Source organism: Capricornis sumatraensis, chromosome 22, assembly GCF_032405125.1.
Source record: "Capricornis sumatraensis isolate serow.1 chromosome 22, serow.2, whole genome shotgun sequence".
Classification (NCBI taxonomy): Eukaryota; Metazoa; Chordata; class Mammalia; order Artiodactyla; family Bovidae; genus Capricornis; species Capricornis sumatraensis.
Genome location: NC_091090.1, coordinates 20,632,666 through 20,656,945, shown reverse-complemented (window position 1 = coordinate 20,656,945; position 24,280 = coordinate 20,632,666). Strand labels below are relative to the sequence as shown.

The 24,280-nt window shown below is 47.2% G+C and overlaps 1 protein-coding gene across 1 annotated transcript; it reads right to left on the bottom strand.

Moving 5' to 3' along the window:
* Nucleotides 1-2,817: 2,817 nt before the first annotated feature.
* On the bottom strand, nucleotides 2,818-24,041 carry TAF8 (TATA-box binding protein associated factor 8). The gene is made up of 9 exons (XM_068994243.1): nucleotides 23,997-24,041; nucleotides 23,081-23,237; nucleotides 20,220-20,318; nucleotides 19,836-19,898; nucleotides 18,715-18,839; nucleotides 14,701-14,848; nucleotides 13,005-13,147; nucleotides 6,156-6,295; nucleotides 2,818-5,847 (listed from the first exon to the last, which is right to left on the bottom strand). Exons 1-9 carry the CDS (start codon nucleotides 24,039-24,041, stop codon nucleotides 5,835-5,837), a joined length of 933 nt encoding a protein of 310 aa, XP_068850344.1. The 3' UTR covers nucleotides 2,818-5,834.
* Between the last annotated feature and the right edge of the window lie 239 nt (nucleotides 24,042-24,280).

Genomic DNA, 24,280 nt, shown 5'->3' with positions numbered 1-24,280 from the left:
TTATAGAACCACCACCATTAAGTTGAGCAACTTAAGGATTCCAGAAAATCAAAGTTCAGGAAGGCTAGTTCCATTTAGGGTTGTCCCACCCACCCCCCAAGCCAGGCCACTTCGTTGTTAGTTTCTCAATTAACTCCACTGATCATCTTATTTAACTGCCTCATGATCAGAAAAGGAGAAGAGGACCTGCCCAGCACCCTCATCTCCGGGCCAGAGCTGGGAGGGGCTGTCGTACACTTCAGTTCAGTTCAGTCGCTCAGTCGTGTCCGACTCTTTGTGACCCCATGAATTGCAGCACGCCAAGCCTCCCTGTCCATCACCAACTCCTGGAGTTCACTCAGACTTACGTCCATCGAGTCCGTGATGCCATCCAGCCATCTCATCTTCTGTCGTCCCCTTCTCCTCCTGCCCCCAATCCCTCCCAGCATCAGTCTTTTCCAATGAGCCAATTCTGGAGATGTGAAAACCTACGGCAATGTGTGGATCTTATTTTGGTCCTGATTCAAACAAGCCAACTATTAAAAAATAAAAACATCTTTGAGATAATAGGAAAAATTTGAGTATGAACTGGATATGAGAGGATACTATAAAATCACTCTTCAGGGTACTTCCCTGGTGAAAGCGAAAGTGCTAGTTGCGCAGTTGTGTCTGACCCTTTGCGATCCCATGGACTAGCCCACCAGGCTCCTCTGTCCATGGGATTCTCCAGGCAAGAATACTGGAATGGGCTGCCTTGCCCTCCTCCAGGGGATCTTCCTGACCAGGGTCTCCTGCATTGCAAGCAGATTCTTTACCATCTGAGCCACCAATCCCATATAAAAACCTAATTTTTAACAAAGACACAAACATCATTCAGTGGAAGAAGGGTAATTTTTCCACAAAGGGTAACTGAATCAGTTGGACATCCTCAGGCAAAAGTGAACTCAACCTAAATCCCAACCTCATAAAAAGTATATCAAAATAGATCAAGGCCTAATCATCAAAAAGTCTACAAACAATAAATGCTGGAGATGGTGTGGGGAAAAGGGAATGCTCTTGCACTGTTGGTGGGAATGTAAATTGATACAGCCACTATGGAAGACGGTATGGAGATTCCTTAAAAAACAAGGAATAAAACCACCATATGACCCAGCAATCCCACTCCTAAGCATATACCCTGAGGAAACAAAAACTGAAAAAGACACACATATCCCATTGTTCATTGCAGCATTATGTACAATAGCTAGAATATGGAAGCAACCTGCATCCATCGACAGATGAATGGATAAAGAAGTTGTGGTACATATGCACAATGGAATATTACTCAGCCACTAAGTAATACTGAGCAAACATTACTCAGCCACTGAGTAAAAAGGAATGCATCTGAGTCAGTTCTGATGAGGCAGATGAATCTAGAACCTATTATATAGAGTGAAGTGAGTCAGAAAGACAAATACTGTATTCTAATGCACATATACAGAATCTAGAAAAATGGTACTGAAGGATTTACAGGGCAGCAGTGGAGAAACAGACATAGAAACTAGACTTATGGACACGGGGAGAGGGGAGCAGAGGGTGGGAGGTATGGAAAGAGTAACATGGAAACTTACGTTACCAAATATAAAATAGATAGCCAACGGGAATTTGCTGTACGGCTCAGGAAACTCAAACAGGGGCTCTGCATCAACCTAGAGGGGTGGGAAGGGGCGAGAGATGGGAAGGAGGTTCAAAAGGGAGGGGATATATGTATACCTATGACTGATTCTGTAAAGCAATTATCCTTCAATTAAAAAAAAAATAGATCAAGGCCTAAAACATAAAACATGTATTAAAATATTAGAAAAATATAGAAAAAGATCTTCAGGACCTAGGGCTCAATAAAGAGGTTTTAGGCCTGTCAACAGAAACAATCTATAAAAGAAAAAATAAGTTGGATTTCATGAAAATCAAAAACTTTTGCTCTCCCAAAGATCCCTGTGAAGCAAATGAAAAGACCAGCTACAGAGTGTGAAAAAGTATTTACAAACCACATGCCTGACAAAGTTCTTGTATCCAGAATATATAAAGAAATCTAAAAACAAAGAAGCAATCCAGTTAGAACATGGACAAAAGATTTAAATGGATAACTAACCAAAGAAGATATAGACAGCAAAAAAGCGCATGAAACCATGTCCAACATCCAGCCATCAGGGACAGGCAAACTAAGATCACAATGAGTGTTATCACATGCCTAGCAGAACAGCTAAAAAAACTGTTTAAATGATAACATCAAACACTGGAGAGGATGTGGAGAAACTGGCTTATTCATACATTGCCAGTAGGAAGGCAAAATGATACAGGCCACTGTGGAATAGTTTTTTTTTTTTTTTAATGAAACATACAGTTACCATAGGACCCAGTGGTTGCATTACTGGGCATTTATTGTAGAGAAATGAAAATTTATGTTTACATAAAAACCTATACACAGCTGTTCACAGCTGCTTTAGCCATAACAGCCCCAAACTGGAATCAGCCAAATGGTTAAACAAACATGGTACATCCACCTGGGATGCTGCTCAGCAATAAAGGGGCTACTGACACAGCCACCTGGACGGCTCTCACTCCTTATGCTGCATGGAAAAGCCAATTCCAAAAGGCTACAAACCTAAAATTCCATGTATGTAATATTTTAAACATAAAATTAAAGAAATGGAGAAAGGAGAGCAGTGGTTGCCAGAAGGTAGGTATGGGGAAGATGTGAGAGGTGGATATGGTTATAAGGAGACAACACGACGGAACTTCATGGTTATGAGAATGTTCTGAATTTTTAAAAAAATTTTATTGGGGCAAGTTGATTTACAATGTCGTGTTAGTTTCTGCTATACAACGAAGTGAATTGGTTATACACATACATATATCCACTTTTTTAGATTCTTTTCTCAAAGAGGTCTCTATAGAGTATTGAGTAGAGTTCCCTGTGCTATAGAGTAGGTCCTTATTAGTTTTGTATTTTATAACTTTTATGGTGTTTTTTTTTTGGTTACACTGGGTCTTCATCGCTGCATGCAGGAGCGGAGGGCTACCTTCACTGCTGTGCACGAGCTTCTCGTGGCGGTGGCTTCTCGTCGTGGAGCACAGGCTCAGGAGTTGCAGCACGTGGGCTCAGCAGTTGTGGCGTGCAGGCTCCAGAGCTCAGGCTACTCTTGTCCTGGCACCTGGGCTTAGTCGCCCCTCTGCCTGTGGATACTTCCCAGACCAGGGACCAAACCCGCATCCTCTGCTTTGGCAGGTGGATTCTTATCCACTATACCACCAGGGAAGTCCTATCTTTTTTATCTGTCGTAGTGTGTGTGTCAATTCCAACCTCCCAGTTTAGCCCTGCCTGCTCCCCAATGTTCTATATCTTGACTGTGAATTTACACAACATAATTACATAGAATTACACACGCACACAAAGGTGAAATCTGGATAAGCTCTGTGGATTGTACCAATGCCATTTTCTTGGGTTTGCTATTATACTAGTTATTTGAGATGCTACCAGTGGGACCTCCCTGGTAAAACACTTTTTTTTGGGGGGGGGGGGCGTAACATTCTCTCAATCTGTAATTACCTGAAGAAAAACTTTAAAAAGTCTATCAGAGATGCATAACAGCATATTTACAGATTACATGATACAGCTCTCAGGTCTGTTTTAAAATATATTCTAGGAATTAAAAAAATAAAACAGTAGAAGACATAGATGAAACAGAACTGAAAAGATGTTGCTAAATGTTGAAGCTGGGTGAATAATACATAGGCAAAACACTAGTTTTGTGTTTGCAGACTTCCCAAATAAAAAGTTTTAGACAGCTTAGAAGGACTAAGCCTAACTTAGACAGCCATACTCAATGCTATAACTTTTGCATATAAATTGAGTTCAATGCTTGTAATTGTTTCATTTACAAAGTTTATTATGACCTTTTATTAAGAGCTCATAAATCACAGGCTTAATCTGATTTCATTGACTACTTTTTCCCTCCACGTATTCTCCCAAAGTTATAAAAAATAAACATTTATAAATATACAGTGAGGATCATGCAGTTTTTACACAGTAAGAGCTGGGTCAACGTTTCACGTTGTCCGAGCATCTCCCAGTGTCTCGTTCAGGACAGAATTTGAGCGGCATGGCCTCTGAAGTCTCAACAGCAGAAGGGCAGTTCTTTTCCAAATTTCACCTCATCACTCAGCATTACAGCATCAACAGGTGCTTGTCTGGGAAGTATCAGGAGAAACCGCTGGGATGACCACTCCAGGAAGTGGAATTTTAGCCCTGTAACTGCCATGGCTCGACTCTGGGACTGTATTTAAACTTAACAAAGAGCCAAATGACAAGCTTGGAAGGGGTCAGCACAGGCCCAATCTGACGACTATAACTGGAAGGGTTTCAGGTCACTACAGACGGGGAAACTCTTATTTGGTCCAGAGCTGGGGAATCAGATTTTCTCATTCCGCTTCCCTTGTCCAGTTACTGATAGCAGCACTTTCCTTCCAGCCGGTGGGATGGCGTGTTTAAGAGAATGGTGAGGCCAGCACATGGAGCCTGCTGCCTGCTGTCACCAGGCTTTTTGAGTTTTCAAATTCAACCAAGAGGACGTAAGACTAAGAGATGACTGTGGAGGCTGAGTATCAGGAGAGCTCAGGATGGACCTAAGGACTTTACCCAGGGTCTCGTGTTTTCTGTGTATTAACTGGGGTTTCTCTGGGATTTCACTGGCATTTCTCTTCCTCCGACTTAGTTTGAAAACCTCTTCCTTTGGAGACCAGCCAAAGGTATCAGCTTGCCCAGCATCTTCCTTTCTTGGTGTGTAGGCACATCAAGGATGAAGAGGCAAAGAGTTTGGGCAGATTCAGACATGCAGGTTCTTCTTGTCCCACTTCTGCCATAAGGCGGGCACATGGCCTTCTATCCGTGCCAGCCTCCAGCAGACCCGCCAGGTTTCTCAGCCTTTGGACCATACGGCCAAGCCCGGCCTTCAAAATCTCATCCCCACCACCTCCCAGTCCCATCGATCCTTTTCCTATTGCATAAAATCAATGATTCTGCTATCAAATCACAGCATAATACATCCACTTAGTAGGCTCTTGCCAAAGAAAAATCTCTTTTCCCAGGATGGTGCAGAACTTGGTTGTTCCCAAGCACATGCTCCATGACGGGACAGTAAATGATAAACCTCTCGCGAGAGGGCACTGCCCTGCCTCAGGGAGATTTCATCAGATGCTGAGAGTCAGTGCTGTCTTCCACTCTCCTCCCCATGAAGGCATCTGGTCACGCCTCCTGACTCCTGCTGGCCCTGCAATGAGGCTGCAATGGGTGAGCCTCCTGCTTCCAACATGCTGAAAAAGGGCAAGTCACCTTCAACCAAATGAACAGGGTGCTTGCAGCCCAGGCGGGCAGAGAAATTAAGCAGATTCTAGGATGATAAATCAGAGCCACAAATTGTTGGCCAACGAAAGGATCCAGATATCCTGAAACACAAACTAAGCATACCGTCTTTCTGGCAATGAGCACAGCAGGCAGAGAGCCCCCTCTCTCTGCCACCTTCTCTGGTCTCCCAGGTTTCAAAGAATCAAATTCCATGATTATAAATGAATTCACCATTCCTGTACCCCATGGTATGGCCAGCTGATTAAAAGTCTCATCATTTCTTCATCAACCCCAAAATCCAGTGAGAACAGGTAATTGTAATAGAGAGTTGGCTATTAAAATCATGCCAAGTTCACACCCCACAGCCTCGGCTTGACCCCGAGACGACCACCTTCCTCTTCCCTCGTGTGGCTTTAACTCGCCCAGGAGGGTGGCGTCCACATCTCTGTACAAGGCAGGCTTCCTTCTTAGCTCAGGAGAGGGACCTAGAAAGAAGAGGAATCCTTGGAGCCCACCTGGCGGGGGGCCCGCTAGCTCTCCTTCTGGTGAGGGGAACAAAAACTGCTGGGCTGTGCGGGTTGGTCCCTGGGCTGCAGGATGCTCAACCTCCATGCAACAAGAAAGAGGTACGTGCAGGAAACGAGGATGGAGAGGTAGTGGGGAACATTTCCTGTCACCAAGTAGCTCTGCCCAAGGCTCAGACCCACCATGAGCCTCTCTTTTCTGCCCAGGAGCAGAGAAGACCACCTCGGTCAGCCGGGGAGGCCTCTCTGCACCCCAGCCTCCAACTCACTTCTTCCTGCGGATCTTGGGTTTCTTCACAGGCCGCAGATAGGGGTTATCGATGATACTCTCCTCCCCGTTTCGGCTCCCCGACAAGGAGGGGTTCTGCTGCAGAACAGAGGTGTTCTCCTTCTCGGCTCCAGAATCATCCTTTGAGCAAAGCCGAAATAAAGCAAAACAACCAGCAGCGTGAGGAAAGAGATCCTACCTGTGGCTGAAAACTACTACAAGCACCCCTCTCATTGAGAAATCAGAAGCTTGGCTAATGTGCCTCTCTCTGCTCCAGAGGAGACCAGGCAGTGGCTGCGATCAGAGGAAGGCAGGAGCGTCAGCGGTGACACAGAACAGAAGACCCTGAGAAGGCAGGGACAGGAGTCGGAAGGGAGCAGAGACCTGGGAGGGCAGGGAATCAGGGACTACAAGTCAGATGCTTCAGCCTGTGGGGACATAAGAAAAAGAGAAGTGGGACTTCCTTGGTGGCCCAGTGGCTAAGACTTCTCACTCCCAAGGCAGGGGGCTCAGATTCAGTCTCTGGTCAGGGAACTAGAATCCACATGCCACAACAAAGATCAGACATCCGGAGTGCCACAAGGAAGCCCCAGCGCAATCAAATAAATACTTTTTAAAACTTAAAGAGAGAGAGAGAGAGAAGGGGCCCCTGGTCCCCTGCAGGACTGAGAGGTACAGGACCAGAACAGACCATGTGCACAGAGCCCCTCCTGGAGCTAACCTCATGTAAATCATGATCTACTGCCCCATAAATTCTCAGCATCTGGTACTTGCAACGTGGTGCCAATGGTCATATGCCGGTGGAGGCCAGAAACTGCTGGAGCCCCGAGAGCTCCCACGAAGGCATCAGCATGGGAGTGTCATCCACCACCTCCACGTGCGGCCCATGGGTCAGGCCTCTCCCTGTTCGGTTTTTGAGAAAAGTGATTTTTGGAGAAAAGTTTATAAGTTTGAGTATAACCAATATGATCTTGAAGATTTTTTTTTTTTAATCACAATTGGATGTAGACATAGAAAACAGTAATGATGCTGAAGTTTTACGAACTGCTTCTAAAAATACTGATTTTCCTTTCCTTTTTTACACTCTCTTTCTATTTTCCAAGTTCTTTAAAATAAGCAGAAGCTACAGGAGAGGCGCTGAGGGGACTCACACGATAGGCTCAGGCCCAAGTGGCAATAAGTGACCAGAAGCTGCTGGTTGGGCTGTACCCCCTGGTGACAGGCCGAAGGTTCCACCACTGAGGTTCCTGTTCTGTATGTGCTCGTTGCTCAGTTGTGTCTGACTCTTTGTGACCCCGTGGACTGCAGCCCGCCAGGCTCCTCTGTCCATAGGATTCTCCAGCCAAGAATACTGGAGTGGGTTGCTTTTTCCTTCTCTAAGGGATCTTCCTGACCCAGGGATGAAACCAGGTTCTCCTGCATTGAAGACAGATTTTTTTACCATTTGAGCCACCAGGTCAGCTGTTGTGTAACTTGAGGCAAAAGAGGATCTGACCTCAAGCAGGAGATGGCGCTGTCAGAAGACAGCAGGGCAGAGGATGCTGTCATCAGGGATAGGAGAAGTAGATGAAAGAAATAAAGGAACTAAACTGACTGAGATTTGTAAAGAAAAGGTGGGAGCAAAAAGGACTGTCAGGAGTGACCTGGGCTCAGAAAAGCCAGACTCAGGCAATGCGCATGCTCTGTGTGAATACCAGGCACCCAAGGGTGCTGCCTCCAGCCTCACAGGTTCCAACACCATTTCCACGGCAACATTTCCCACCTGAACCTCCCCAGCTGTCACCTCTCCCGTGACCTCCAGGCCTGCACGGCCTGTCACTCTACCACCGCCATCTCCGGGCATCTCAAATTCAATGTGCCTGAAACTGAAGCCCGAGCACAAACAGCTCCTCCCACTGACATAGGTGACGGCAACTGCATCCTCCCATTGGCCCAAGCCCCAAATCCATCACGCCTGCTTTTTTTCTTTCTCTGATATATCCCCCAGCCAACCTGTTAGGAAAACTTCTTGGCCTTACTTTCAGAATACAGGCAGAACTGACTTCCATTATCTCTAGTGGAACCCCCTGGTAGGATCCCCTGCTGTCTCCCACCTGGATGGGCAGCAGCCTCCTAACAGTCATCCCGTCACAGTCCATCCTCTGCCTGCCCCATGGTCACCAGCGTGGCCAGTGCTCCCTGGAGAAGCTCAGACCTGCCCCTCCTCTGCCCCACATCCTCTCATGACTCCCGCTTCACCCAATGGGAAGACAGCTCTTCAAACTGCTCACAAGGCCCTTCCTGACCTGACCTCTCCCTCTCCCCCAAGCCCATCCCACCTGCCTCAGTCACAGCCCCACCTGCCTTCTTACTGTTCCCTTTCCAGGACACCGCCCCAGAGAGCCCGAGGCTCAATCCTTCACCTCCTTCAAGACAGCTCGGATGTCACCTTCCCTGTGACGTGTACCTTGAGTACCCTATTTAGAACGGAAACCTCCCCGCTTTACCCTGGATCTTTCCCTACTTAGTCCCCCCCGCCTCCACCCAGAGCACTTTTCATCTTTAACATACTATACAGTGACGGATTTACATATTACACTTCATGGTCAAGCCCCCACTGCCAACACACGGGCTGCCAAGAGGCAGCGGTTGTCTTTGTGCTGGTCACTGATGCGTCCCAAGCACCCAGAACAATGTCTGGCACCTACCAGGTATTAAGTAAATACTTGTTGAATTAGTGAATGGTACGTTGTTCAGAAAAAGTAAAGGGTGAGGCACTGGGATTGCCTGCAGACGGCAGCTGGTTCAGATGTATGAGAAAATAATCATCTGATACACCAATTTAAAATGAAGAGCCCCTTCATGTTCGTAGACAGAGAAACCAGAATCAAGCTCAACAAAGTAACTTCCCAGCAACAGTCCGTGAGAGCTTCTTCCTCCACAGACAAAAGAACACTTTAAAACACCAGTTAGTGAACTCCTTGTTAACAATGTCGTGTAAACACTAAAGACAGGAAATAACCTAACGTCCACAGGGGACTGGCTTGTCAAGTCCACACAAGAGGGCGGGACTATGGGGAGGGGTGAAACAGCTCCACATACAAGGATGTGGAATGACCGCCAAGTAGCTCCACAAGGGAAGAAAGCAAGGGGTAAAAACTGTGATTTGCTGTGCATGTTCAAATCAACAATTAAAAAAATGTCTCTAAGGACCTCCCCGGCAGTCCAGTGGTTAAGATTCCATGCTTCCAATGCAGGGAGTACAGGTTTGCTCCCTGGTCAGAGAACTAAGATCCCACGTGCTGCACAGCATGGCCAAAAAAATAAACTCAAACAAAGTCTCTAGAAGGAGTCACAAGAATGTGGTGACACTGGTTGCTCTGTAGGAGGGAAAGGAGAGTGAAAGACGGTCACCACACATCTTTTTGCACATTCGGGTTTCAAATGTTTGCTTGTTGCCAGGCCAGCAAAATAACAAGCCCAATTGATTGTCCATAAATTGTTGCTGGAATCCTTCTCTTGAAGTTTTTTATTTCTCTGTTCTGTACAGAAGAGCACATGGCCATACAACAGGGGCGGGGAGGGGATGGGCAGGGGTGCCATGGGCTGCCATATGCCAAGCACCCAACATAGATGAGCTGATTTTATCTCAGGCGCCTCACTTCCCCTTGAAGTAGGCATTCCCATTTGTAAAGAAACAGACTCAGATGCTGGGTCAGGCAACCAACGTCACTTAGTGGAAAACAGCCTGGTCTGGATTTGCAGCCAGGCCAGTCTGACTCCCAAGGCTCAGGTCTTTTTACTCTTTGCTGTCTGGCTTGGCCTCCAGGGATCCAGAAGTCCTCAGGCAGCTCCTGGCATCCAGTCCGCCTCGCTGTACTCACCGCCATGACCTCACCTATGTCACTCCCCAGAGTGTTAGGTAACTCAACTGCAAGCCCTTGAGCTTACTTACAAAAGGATTGTGATGTTTGTTTAGAAGATTCCTCCTTCTCATAAGGTGAACCTCATCTTAGTCCATGACCCAATCACCGTATCTCAGACCGACTTAACAAAGTCCAAACCAGAAGCGTAGGATAACAAGCTCCTCTGCTTTACGTAAAGCCATGGGCTGCCAGCCCTAATTCTGAAAGGAATAATTCAACATTAAAGAGGTATGTGATCAGGCAAGGGAGACCGTCAGTAAATACTAGAGTCAGAACTGGCACTCTCCACCTGCATCCCGGGGCTGCAGACTGCCACCTGGGGCCTCACACCTCAGAGAACCCTCAGTCCAGTTACGACCACTAAGCCATCTCTTGCTTAAAAGCCAGGGCCAGCCTTAAAGGACAGATGAACATGGCAACCTCACTCTAAGGATCCAATAAGCCTTAAAGGCATTAGAGCTTCTGGCATGTCTATGCCTCTACTTGGAACTTTCTCTCCTGATGCATAAATGAGTGGCTCTTACCCTCTTACTTGCCAAGGACAATACATCATAACCAGAAAGGAACACCCCCAAGTTTCCACGAGCACACTCCCCTCCTCAACCTTTGTCTCTGTCCACACACTTTGTCTCCTATCCTGGCTGGGAAAAGTCCACAATCAGGCTAACCCCTCCTTTTGGGTACTGGATTCTGCCCTACCAAAGATCATCATTCCAAAATGTTTTTCTCTCCTGAATCAACTTTAGCAGATCACTCCCATCAGCACAGGCATCTTGTTACACCTCCCTGACCCCCTTAATTCTTTCCCTTTAGTGACCACTCCATTTCTCTCTTTCCCGTCACAGCAAAATTCCTTGAAACCACGGTCTACATTTAATAGAACTTCCTGTGATGCTTTAATTGTTCATATCTGCACTGCCCAGCAGGGTAGCAGGAGTCACAGGTGGCTACGGAAATGTAGCTGGTGTGACTAAGGAACCAAAGTTTTTGTTGTATGTAATTTACATCAGTTTAGACTTAGTTGCCTGTGGACTACTGGCCACTGTGAAGTACACCGCCAGTCTGCACTCACTCACTCCAATTTCTCTCCTCCCATTCTCTTTGAATTCACTTGCTCTCCTTCTTCCTGAAATGGCTGGTGCCAAATCTAAGGGACAAAGTCTCAGTCCTCACATGGCTGGAACCAGCCGCAGCTGCAGACAAAGCAGGTCAAGCGGGATCACGTTCCTCCTCCTGAAACTTTCTTCCCTCGGCACCCAGGACGCGCCACCTTCCCTCCTGTGCCTTCTCCACATCCTTGGCCGGTTCCTTGTCTCCTCAGCTGCTGAACAGTGCAGAGCCCCAGGACTCAGTCCTGGTACTTCTCTTTTTTATCCTCATTGCTCCCTAGGTGCTCATCTGGTCTCTAGTGGTTTTCAACACTACCTACATGCTGAGGACTCCCAGACTTGCACTATGAGCCCAAACACCTTCCTACCTGACATCACCATGACTCTTTGTGACCCCATGGACTGTAGCCCACCAGGCTCCTTTGTACATGGATTATCCTGGCAAGAATACTGGAGTAGGTTGCCATTTCCTTCTCCATGGCATCTTCCCGACCCAGGGATCAAACCTGCGTCTCCTGCAGCTCCTACATTGGCAGGGGGATTCTTTAGCACTGAGCCACTAGGGAGGCCCCTACCTGATCTCACCAGCCGGATATCTAACAAGCATCTCAAACTTACCTCATGTATACCTCAACTCCTGGTTCCCCCGCTACCCCGATTCCACCCAAAAACCTCCCCTTTCTTGGCTGAAGGCAACTCCTTTTTTCCTACTGTTCAGGCAAAAAACCTTGCATTTATCTTTGACTCTCTCTCTTTCCCATCTCACACCCACTCCATCAGTCGGTTCTTTTCTGAAAATCACCTGCAATTCGGCTAAGTCACCCACTCGGTTGTGCCTCTCCCCCTGCTCTGTCTCTGAGCTTCCTGCACCGTCTCTGAGCTTCCTGTACCGTCTCTGAGCTTCCTGCTCCGTCTCTGAGCTTCCTGCTCCGTCTCTGAGCTTCCTGCTCCGTCTCTGAGCTTCCTGCACCGTCTCTGAGCTTCCTGCACCGTCTCTCAGCTTCCTGCACTGTCTCTCAGCTTCCTGCTCCGTCTCTCAGCTTCCTGCACCGTCTCTGAGCTTCCTGCACCATCTCTCAGCTTCCTGCACTGTCTCTCAGCTTCCTGCACCAGCCCCCTGACCGGCCTCTGCTCCGCCCTCACCCTGTGCAGTCCACCTTGACCGCACCAGCTCACCCATCCCGAGACCCAGCTCTGCTTAGCGGGTCACGTGGCTCCCGTCTCACTGACAAAAAGCCCAAGTGCTGGTGTATCGTGAAGCCCTGAGCCCCAGGAGCTCCCTGACCCCATCCCCTGATGCTCCCCTCTTACTGGTGTCCCCCTGGTCACCCCCACGGCCTCTGCTCTTCTTCAGCACAGCAGTTCCCACCTCAGGGCCTTTGCATCTGCCGTTCCCTCTGCGGGGAAGGCTCCCCTCCCAGAAAAGCGCAGGCCTTGTTCCCTCAGGCCTTTGCTCACCTGTCCGCCTTCTCACTCACCCTGTCTAATACCACACCCCCCAGGCCCATGCCTACTCCTGTCCCCTACTCCTGTCTCATTTTTCCTTAGTTCCGTGAGGGCAGGACGTTTTGCCTATTTCGCCTTCCGCTAATTTCGCAGCACCCAACACATCCCTAACTCTGGCAGGGGCTCATTCAGTATCTGCTGGATGACTGAATGAATCCCCAGGGAGCAAGAGAAAACGTCACCACAGGCCCATCGTGCAAGCCCCTCACCAGAGGCCAGAGACTGAGGGGGTCCTGTCCAACCCCTGGGGAGATAGGCAGTGAGCAGCATGGGCTCCTGTGGGGGGTGGGGGCGAGGGGTGCACAGAAGCGGACGGAAGGCTGGACCCACCGGGCTGATGTGAAGAGGGAGGTTCTCTGTGTCCGTCTGCTCGTCCTGCTCTGAGGAATCCGTCTCCTCCATCTGCTGCATCTCCAGCTCGGACGGAAGAAGAGCCGTCAGGTAGGGAATGGTGAAAGGCCTGGCAGCGATCACTGGGGGATTGGAAAAGAGGCCGGGAGCCTTACGACACATCAGCGAGCAGCACCCAGCGGCAGGGATGCCTAACACGCTCGGGCACTCACCACGGGCCAGGTAACACTTACACGTTACCTTTAATCCTCGCCTCCACCATATTAAACAAGTACAATTACCAGCCTCATCGTACAGATGGGGAACTTGAGGAATGGAGGGATGATGAACGTGAAAGTGAAAGTGAAGTCGCTCAGTCGTGTCCAACTCTTTGCAATCCCATGACCATGGGATTCTCCAGGCAAGAAGACTGGAGTGGGTTGCCATTTCCTTCTCCGGAGGACCTTCCAGACACAGGAACTGAACCCAGGTCTCCCACACTGCAGGCAGACACTCTACTGTCTGAGCCACCCCCCTCAAACACACAGGAAGTGGCTGAGTGGGATATGAACCCCGGCAATATGACTTCAGAGCTTCTTTTACCAAGCACCAGAGAGGACTGGGGCTGAATCCTAGCGAAGCATCAGCTTAGTGATCTTATACCCGAGGCCAGTTAACCCCTCAGCTTCCTTACTAGAGCAAAGATATGGATCCCTTCAGCCTGAAGGACTCAAGTCCTGACAGTGGACCTGAGAACTCTTGGCCTGGAATATATCCATGGAGCTAGAGGGCACTTCAGGTAAAGGAGTGATCCAATTCCTCCAAAAAGCAATGAGGCTGAGGGGAAATTATTGTTAAAAAAAAAAAAAATTGAAAGAAAGTCTCTGTGTATACTTCCATGGTAGAATTAACAGCAGACACTCAAAGATTATTTTCAGCATGGCTCAGATGTGGGTCCTGCACACAGAAAGAACTAGGTCTGAATACCATCTGCTAGCCACGTGACCTTCGGCAAATTACTCCATTGCTTTTCTCTAGAAGGCTTGGCTTCCCAGAAGGGCAGTGGAAATAGTTCCTAACTCAGAGGTTCACTCGAGGAGCTCAGAAGTAACAGAAGGGAAGTGATCAGCATAGCTTCTGGACTTAGTAACCTAGCTACTGTAGATCCAGGGCCGGAACACAGCGAGGATCCACCAGGAGCCCGCTGACCCCTCCAAGCTCATCACCCTCGCTCCCCTAGGGAAACCCGGAGGCTGATGGAGGAAGGAACTTGGGTCACACAGCGAAATGGTAGTGCTGAGATGAGAACTTCAGGGGTGGGCCCTGTGAGAGGCTGCCATGAAGGCGAAGCCTGGCAGAGGCTCTGTAACTGCCTGGCCCCTGACGCCAGGTCCTTCTACCACCAGGACCGCCCTCTCACTGGATGAGCCTCTCTGATGCCCAGGGCTGTCACCCTCGAGGTGACCTCAACTCAATGAACCTCAAGCACCCACTTCCAACACAGGTCATGACTATTTTGGAGTCATCAGTTAGGGACAGGCCCTGAAGATCTGGGAAAAAAGAGCCAGAAATCTGAAGAACAAGTTCCACCCAAGATAAGGACAAAGCTTACTTGTTTCTTCCAATCACAATGAGGGAGGGAAGAGGGGATGGTGTCTCAAGGACAAGGCAGGGTCCACAGAGGGGAGAGACTCACGTGGAAACGTGCTGACGTCATCTTTGAAAAGACTCTGGGTCTCGCCTGTCTTGGCCATGAAACGGGTGAGTGCCCGCTCCACATCGCGTCTCTGGGACGCGGCCTTCTCCCGCAGGACCTGGTAGTCTGACACCGGCTCGCGGTACGTCTAAAGGGAGAGCAGCAAAGACGCTCGAGAAAATACCCGTGACTGCATTGCTCTCCTTGGGTCCCTGCCTTGCTGTTGCTCTGTCCTCCCACCCTTTAAATGACCCTCTACCATCACCCAGAGCAGAGATCTCCAAGGGTGCTGGAAGGGCACAAAGAAAGCAGTAAGACTATCATTAACATTTACTTTGAATCTTAAAAATTAAGAAATGTACAAATATTTATATAGTGATTGATCCTAGGCATTCATATAGCTCCCGTGACAGCTGGACTCAGGCATAAGGGAGAACAGGGAATCCTCAACTCCAACCCCCTGCAAGCCCTGATGGGACCACCCAGGACCCTTGGTGTAATGTGATGACAAGATTTTCTGACATGTTTGAAATTTTCCCCAAATGAAGAATTTGATGAGTTCCTGAACACTCTGGTTAAAAACATTAAAAAGCAAGATCTTACGATTATTTTTAAGACAACTGTTTGACATTTATCATAAAAGTTTGAAATTTAATTAACAAAATTCTTCAAATAAATTGGTAGGTGAGAATGAAAAAAAATTACTTTTATGGTTTATTAAGGACAGCCTAAGATGCCACCTATCTTTGTAATATATCTTTTTCAACTATGAGAGCTGTTGAAGTAAACTTCAGTTTAAAGAAAGACGTGTCGAAGTCCCAACCTTGAGGGCCTCAGAATATGATCTTACAGTATTTGGAAGTAGGGTCAGGGCAAGATGCACTCAGTGAACACGAGGTGATATACAGTAGGGCGGTACGAAGCCACATGACTGGTGTCCTTAACAGAAATGGTCACATGAAGGCGAAGAGGCAAAGGGAGGGCCACGTGAAGGCGGAAGATTGGAGTAACACATCTACAAGCCAAAGGGCCCCATGAGCTGCCTGAAGCTACCAGAGGCTGAGAAGCGATTTCAGAGGGAGCCTGCTGACACCTTGATTTTGAACTTCTGGCCTCTGGAACTGGAAGACAATGCATTTCTGTTGTTCCGAGCCACCTACTTTGTGGCACTTTGTTACAGCAGCCCTGGGACCCTCATACAGAATCCACTGGTCAAGGGCAATGTCTGTGTTGCAGTGGTGGGTGACCACTTGCTCCATTCCCCCCATATCTTGAGGTGTGGAAAAATCTCCCGGATGACTTGCTCTAACCCCGCACTGTGGCCACATCTGCATCAGGACACGGGGACACAGGAAGTGAGTGGAACACCTTCTAGGGACTCCTGGCCACCGTGTGCCTTCCAAGGGAAGGAGAAATTGCTAGAAGGCAAATTAGGACATACCAAACCACAGACGAAAACTAGACTTGTCCTATATAGACCCAAAGCTCACAGTTATGATAAGCTGCTGCTGCTGCTGCTGCTGCTAAGTCGCCTCAGTCGTGTCTGACTCTGTGCGACCCCACAGACAGCAGCCCACCAGGCTCCACTGTCCCTGGGATTCTCCAGGCAAGAACACTGGAGGGGGTTGCCATTTCCTTCTCCAATGCATGAAAGTGAAAAGTGAAAGTGAAGTTGCTCAGTCGTGACCGACTCTTTGCGACCCCATGGACTGCAGCCTACCAGGCTCCTCTGTCCATGGGATTTTCCAGGCAAGAGTACGGGAGTAGGTTGCCATTGCCTTCTCCTATGATAAGTTACATTTCATATACCAAGCTTTTTTTTGGCTGTGCCACATGGCATGCAGGATCTTAGTTCCCCGACCTGGGATCAAATTCATGCCCCTGCAATGGAACAGTGGTCTTAACCACTGGACCACCAAGGAAGTCCCACCAAGTATGTTTTAAGTAACTTTTACCTTGATTTCAAAAATAACTCTTACCTATTATGGAAAATTTGGAAAACCCAGAAAAGCATATACAAAACAAGAGTTAGCTACACTCTAACCAAGAATTACTACCAATGTTTTGTGGAATAGGTCTTTTCTTCATGTGACTAGGTACTTTTGTATCTAGAAGATATTAAGAAGTGATGGCAAGAATATACAGAAGAACTATACAAAAAAGATCTTCATGACCCAGATAACCACAATGGTATGATCCCCCACCTAGAGCCAGATATCCTGGAATGCGAAGTCAAGTGGGCCTTAGCAAGCATTGCTATGAACAAAGCTGTTGGAGATAATGGAATTCCAGTTGAGCTATTTCAAATCCTAAAAGATAATGCTGTGAAAGTGCTACACTCAATATGCCAGCAAATCTGGAAAACTTGGCAGTGGACACACGCCTAGAAAAGGTCAGTTTTCATTCCAATCCCAAAGAAAGGTCATGTCAAAGAATGTTCAAACTACTACACAATTGCACGCATCTCGCATGCTAGCAAAAGTAATGCTTCCAAGCCAGGCTTCAACAGTATGTGAACCGTGACCTTCCAGATATTCAAGCAGGATTTAGGAAAGGCAGAAGAACCAGAGATCAAATTGCAACATCTGTTGGGTCATCAAAAAAGTAAGAGAGTTCCAAAAAAACATCTGCTTTATTGACTATGCCAAAGCCTTTGACTGTGTGGATCACAACAAACTGTGGAAAATGCTTCAAGAGATGGGAATAGCAGACCAACTGACCTGCCCCTTTGACTGTGTGGATCACAACCAACTGTGGAAAATGCTTCAAGAGACAGGAATAGCAGACCAACTGACCTGCCTCCTGAGAAATCTGTACGCAGGTCAAGAAGTAACAGTTAGAAACAGACATGGAACAAAAAACTGGCTCCAAATTCGGAAGGGAGCACATTAAGGCTATATATTATCACCCTGTTTATTTAACTTATATGCAGAGTACATCATGTGAAATGCCGGGCTGGATGAAGCACAAGCTGGAATCAAGATTGCTGGGAGAAATATCAGTAATCTCAGATATGCAGATGAGACCACCCTTATGGCAGAAAATGAAGAGGAACTAAAGAGCCTCTTGATGAAAGTGAAAGAGGAGAGTGAAAAAGTTGGCTTAGAACTTAACATTCAGAAAACTAAGATCATGGCATCCAGTCCCATCACTTCATGGCAAATAGATGCGGAAACAATGAAAACAGTAAGAGACTGTTTCCTTGGGCTCCAAAATCACTGCAGATGGTGACTGCAGCCATGAAATTAAAAGACGGTTGCTCCTTCGAAGAAACGCTATGACCACCCTAGACAGCATATTAAAAAGCAGAGACATTACTTTGCCAACAAAAGTCCGTGTAGTCAAAGCTAAGGTTTTTCCAGTAGTCATGTATGGATGTGAGAGTTGACTATAAAGAAAGCTGAGTGCCAAAGAATTGATGCTTTTGAACTATGGTGTTGGAGAAGACTTTTGACAGTTCCTTGGCCTGCAAGAAGATCCAACCAGTCCATCATAAAGGAAATCCTGAATATTCATTGGAAGGACTGATGATGAAACTCCAATACTTTGGCCACCTGATGTGAAGAACTGACTCATTGGAAGAGACCCTGATGCTGGGAAAGATTGAAGCCGGGGGGAGAAAGGGATGACAGAGGTTGAGATGGTTGGATGGCATCACCAACTTGATGGACGCGAGTTTGCGCAAGCTCCGGGAGTTGGTGATGGATAGGAAAGCCTGGTGTGCTGCAGTCCATGGGGTCACAAAGAGTCAGACACGACTGAGCAACTGAACTGACTTTTGTGTCTGGACGGGAGAGGCAAAATCGTGCCAGCTTTCTTCATTAACTCTATTTTTGCCAGCAAAGTGCAGAAGATAATTCTCCTTTGCCAAATTGAAGACATTTTGGAGGAGAGACATTCTGAGTCCTGAACTACCCTGTTACCAATAAACTTCTGGACTCCAGTCTGACAGCCAGGTAGAATTGAGTCTGCTTTTGCATCAGTCACAGCCTCTAGCATGGCCTTGTCACTCACCGGAGTTTTGATGTAGGTGTGGGGGTCGGGAAACTCAGGGAAATGGCTGGGGATGTGTGGCGGGTGGGGTCGGTTCTGTCCTGCAGTGAGGGCCTTGGGGGTCACCGGCTGATTGGTCACCGGAGCTGCAACAGAGTCATGACTGGTTACGATTCCACCAGAGGTCTTGCATCTCTAACCCAACCCTCCTTTTCTCAAAATAAATGCTGGACCTTAGTGTTCTATGCAACAGGCACTTTGTACTTCTACTAATAAAAGGCGTTCGATGGCTTCAGGACCTGAAAGGGTACCTCTGTCCCCAACCTCTGCATAATCTGGGGTGACATTCCCATGTACAATAATCTGCCTGCATGCCTCTCAGGTAGGTGAGTTGGTGGCTGTGACAAGTTAACTAGGTAAAAGAGAGGCCTGAGGAACTAAGCAAGTTAGGTGGGCTGCTCGCTCTTTTCAAGAATCTGGGTAACAAAGACAAACACTGAGCCAGGGAAAGTTAAGTGAGGAGGGGATTAAAAACGGCACCTTCCACTGCTGCCTTGAGAGGTATTCCTAAAAAGATGCCAGCCTGAAAAGAGTGATGAAAAAAAAAAACCAAACTAGTGAATTCTTGCCAGGTTCCATAAACCCAAACTAGTTACTCCAACTCAGTTTATGGTGCTCAGTGTATCGAAGGCAGAGATCATCAAACTTTTTGTATAAAGGGACAAAAAGTAAATATTTTAGGTTTTGCAAGCCATGCAGTCTGTCACAACTACTGAACCCTGCCATTATAGCAAGAAAGCAACCATAGGTAATAAGTAAATGTGGCTGTGTACCAACAAAGGTTTATTTACAAACATAGGTGGTGGGCCACAGTACCCATAGTTTACTGATTCTTGATCTAAGCAGGAACAGGAACTCTCGTATTTCTCAAGTAGCATCGGGATGGTTTGCCTTTGTGGTGAGTGAATTTCACAACCTAATTCCATCGGCCCAAATCAAGACGACACTGTAGGTAGCCCCAAATCATGGAAAGGAGCCTGCACTGAGGCAGTAGCTACATACCAGTCCCTGCCCTATTCAATTACTTCACTCCACCAGCATTAATTGAGCACTACCGGATATCTCGGTTCACAGTCACTTACGGGCGGTGATGACCATCCTCTGAGACCGTTTTGCATATGCAGGGAGAGTGTCCACATTGAAACCTAAGAAACAGGAAAACAAAAATCACTGCCTAGGCCACTAAATATGGAAGGGGAAGTAATGCTGCGGTGAAATAGTTTAAACTCCTGACTTTGCTGCCACTCAAAGGAAGCTGCAACAGAGTCCCCCAAAGGAGTTAAGAGGTCTCTTACAGGGGTTCAGAGGAACTCTCTTTTGATAACTGTCAAGTTGAAAGCAAACCAGGAGACTCACAAGGAGATTCAAGAACATTCAGCAGACTGGCCTGCCTCCTGGGGACTCCTCTCTCTCTCATGTTCCCAGCTCAGCTGCACTGAAGAAATGGAAACTGGAGATGTACTCACCCATCTCGACAAGGGTGACCACAATATCTGACAGTGTGGGCTGGGTCCTGGCTGTGTGCTCACAGTAAGACTTGGCACTCCTTCCAATTTCTGAAATGTCTAAGGATCAAAAGCAGAAAGTCTTGTTCTCAGTTCCCAAACGGTTACAGAATGATCACATGAGCCAGCAACTCCACTCCTAGGTATATACCCAAGTGAAAGGAAAACAGGGACTCAAACAGATTCTTGCATGTACATGTTCACAGCAGCCAAAATGGAGAAACAACCCAACGCCCATCCACAGAGGAATGGATCCAGAAAATGTGGTCTATACCTTTAATGGAATATTACTCAGCCTTCAAAAGGGATGATGTTCTGATATAAGATACAATATGAAAGAACTTTTTTCTTAACTTTATATTTTATATTGGAGTATAGCCAGTGCAATTAACAATATTGTGACAGTTTCAGGCAGACAGCAAAGGGACTCAGTCATAATATACATGTATCTATTCTCTTCCAAACTCCCTCCCATCTAGGTTTCCTGTGTTTTTATAAAATATTTATTTACTTATTAATTTTTAATTTTTGGCTGTGTTGGGTCTTTGTTGCTACGCATAGGCTTTCTCTAGTTGCAGAGAGTGGGGGGCTCCTCTTCCTTGTGGAGCGTGGGCTTCTCACTGTGGTGGCTTGTCTTATTGTGGAGCACGTGCTCTAGAGCTCACGGCCTTAGCAGCCCCATGGTGTGTGGAATCTTCTTGAACCAAGGATTGAACCTGTGTCCCCTGCATTGCAAGGCAGATTCTTGACCACTGGACCACCAGAGAAGCCTATGAATGAACTCCAAAAATGTCATGCTAAGCGAAATAACCCAACCAGTCAAACATTTTAAGATCCACTTACATGAGGTACATAGAAAAAAAGAAAATCCATAGGGACAAAAATTAGATTAGAGGTTACCAGGAGCTGGGAGGAAGGAGGGATGAGGGGCTGTTGTTTATGGATACAGAGTTACTGTTCAGAACCATGAAAAAGTAAAGTTCTGAAAACGGATAGTGCTGATGGTTGACACCACTGTGACTATATTTAACACTACTGAATGCTTAAAAGTAATTAAAATGGTAATTTTATGGTATGTATATTGTGCCATCAAAAAAAAAAAAAAAAGGTCTTATTATTTGGGTGTCAGGTTTTTTCTCTTCTACCTGAAGCTGAAACCTCTTTTTCAGTCACTCGGAAGTCCCTCAGGGGAAAGGGGAAACAGGAAGCTGGGCTCCATGAATGGGCTTCAGAGGTGGATGAGCAGTTTCGGGAAAATTCTGAAATTGTGCTCCATTTTACACAAACACAAAAAGCCTGTGGATTTAAGCATTTTCATAATAAAATGAGACATTCTTTGACTTTTTCTACTCTCACTCTCTGCCATGTTTTCCAGAGGCTATGTCACCTGTGATGATGTCATGGCTCTGCTGGCTAATGGAATGTGTCCGTGTGCATCCTTATGTTTTAGGATGTTCTCAATTTCATTTTCTAATGTGGTAAAATCTCTCTATATAAAGCCCATGTTGCTATTTCCCTCATGGTCTAGTGGTTAAGAATCCACCTGCCAATGCAGGGGATACAAGTTCAATCCCTGGTCTAGGAAAATTCCACATGCCGCAGGGCAAGTAAGTCCACGTACCACAGCTACCGAGTCCACACTCTGCATGACTGAAGCCCGTGCACCCTAGGGCCTGTGCTCTGCAACAAGAGATGCCACTGCAATGAGAAGCCTGTGCACTGCAACTAGAGTAGTCCCTGCTCGCTGCATCTGCAGGAAGCCTGCACGCAGCAACAAAGACCTAGAGCAGCCCCTCGCCTCCAAAAAAGCTTATTTTTTTTTTTAAAAGAGAGTATCATTAAAAAAAAAAAAGCCCATGTATACAAAATTCCTTAGGACCCTCAATATTTAAGAATCTAAAGGGGTTTGAGATAGCTGCTTTAGGAAAACATTTGGTAGTTTGAAGTCCCAAACATCAGCTGCAGAAAGTCATCTCACCCCAGATCACACCCTTCCTGGAGCAGCCCACATCCATGACTGATCAAGACTGCAAAGGCAGGGCTTTGGGGACCTGATGTCAGAAACTCTGATGGGCAATAATCCCTCCAGGGTTCCCTGCTGAGCTGGCCAATTCTTTGTTTGAACTTTTCCCTCTCTGCCTAAACCTTTCTCTCACTTCCATTCACAGGGCTGATTCCTCCCAAAACACCTTAATGCCCAATCCCTCATCTCATCCTTCCCTTCCCTACCCAAGGCCCAAAGAGGGAAATACATTGATTATGCACAAGCCTGTGTGAGACCATTCCAGGCTCCTAAATCTTAAGATACCTCCTTTTAAAAGCAGTGGTGGTTTTTATTTTCCATTTTCTAAAACTTATCCTCCCTCACTCTTTGTATCACATAATATAGCATTTGATTATATAATGTGTGGCATCTATTTCATGGGACTTAATCCTGACTCTCCAATAAAAGTGTAAATTCTTTGAGCATAAAGAACAAACAGTAATAATAACACCACCTACAAGTCATCGAGGGCTTACATTTTCAGCTTTGACTGTTTTACATATATATTTCACTTATACTCAAAACTCCAAAGTGTGCAAATTATTACCCCTTTTCACAAATAAGGAAATTGAGGTTCAGGAAGTTTAGTGGTTGAACCAAGCTATTAAGTGGCAGAGTGAGAACTTACACCCAGGTCTATCTTATTCTAAAGCCTGTTAGTCGCTTAACAATGTCCTTCCTTTTCTTAAACCTTTTCAACACTATCATGATGCAGGACACAGAACAGATGTTTGACTGGAAGAAGGCCTACTGTTTCCTATTGTTTCCCGGTACTTACAGCTCTGCAGCATCTCTGTCAATGTTTCCACAGATGCTTTCTCAGCACTCTCAAACCCTGCCTCTGTCAGCAGGGAGCTCACAACCACTTGCAGGGTTCGCCTCCGGGCCAGATGGTAGTTATCAGCAGGGTTAGTGGACTGTTTACTTCCTGATCTCTGTGAATCAGCAGCCCAGAGACAGAGAACATTTTTATTCACTGGACAATGATGCAATTAGAGCTCACATACTGTCACTGGCAAGCAAAGGTTCTTTTGCTAAATACTTATCGGTACTCTTGGCCAAATGAACAGTAACTGAGCATCCTAGGGGCTCTAAATTCGGAGACAACCTTTCTGCCTACCTAACACTTAACAATTTCATAACACAAAGCGGCTGTTTTTTCTATTTTAGCAGATTTTCAGAATATATAGCTGAAGAAACATGCATGATGAGATTGGAACTCGTGCCCATCTCCCAGAAAAAAAGTGATCTCTCTCTCTCGTTCTTCCCATCTCCATACCATTTCACTAACGAGGAGAGTCAAAGCAACAAACCACACATGAAGCTAAGAGGACAGAAAAAGTAGGAAACCTAAATTATTTTGAAATGCGAATCCCTCCCCAACTTTAGCGGGCCAATAAGAAGGCGAAAACGGCCTCAGTGGACCAATCAGGAGCTGTTCCGGGTTCCCAACCCCCAAAGAACGGGCCAATCAGTACACAGGTTCACCGACTCCGGAGGCCGCCGCCAAGTCTTGAGAATGGCGGGGGAGGGGGCGGGGGGTGGCAGTCACGTACGGCCTGAAAGAGCCTCCTCCACGCAGGGTTCAGGGTGGAGCTGGGTTTCTGGGTATGGGCTCGTAGCCCGGATAGGGGTAAAGTCGGGAATGCCCCGACTTTCTCGGCTCCGGCCCCGCGCCTGCCTCCCGCCCTTACCGTTCCGGAGCCCGCAGCCCCGGCAGTGGCCGCCGCGTCGGCCATCTTGCCCTGGCGTAATGTGCGCGAGTGCGGGGCACGACGGGACTTGTAGTCAAGGGGCGGGGCGGGGCGGGAGCCAGGGGCGGGGCGAGGCGCGCCGGGCGGAGCTTTCCGAGGCCTTGCGAGGTCCGCAGGGTGACCCCCCACCCCAATCCCGGCTCACGTGACCTTTTGTGAGCGGTGGGTTCAGTTAGCTCCGGAAGTTTGCCCCGGAAAATGAGCCCACGGTTTCACACCTTTTT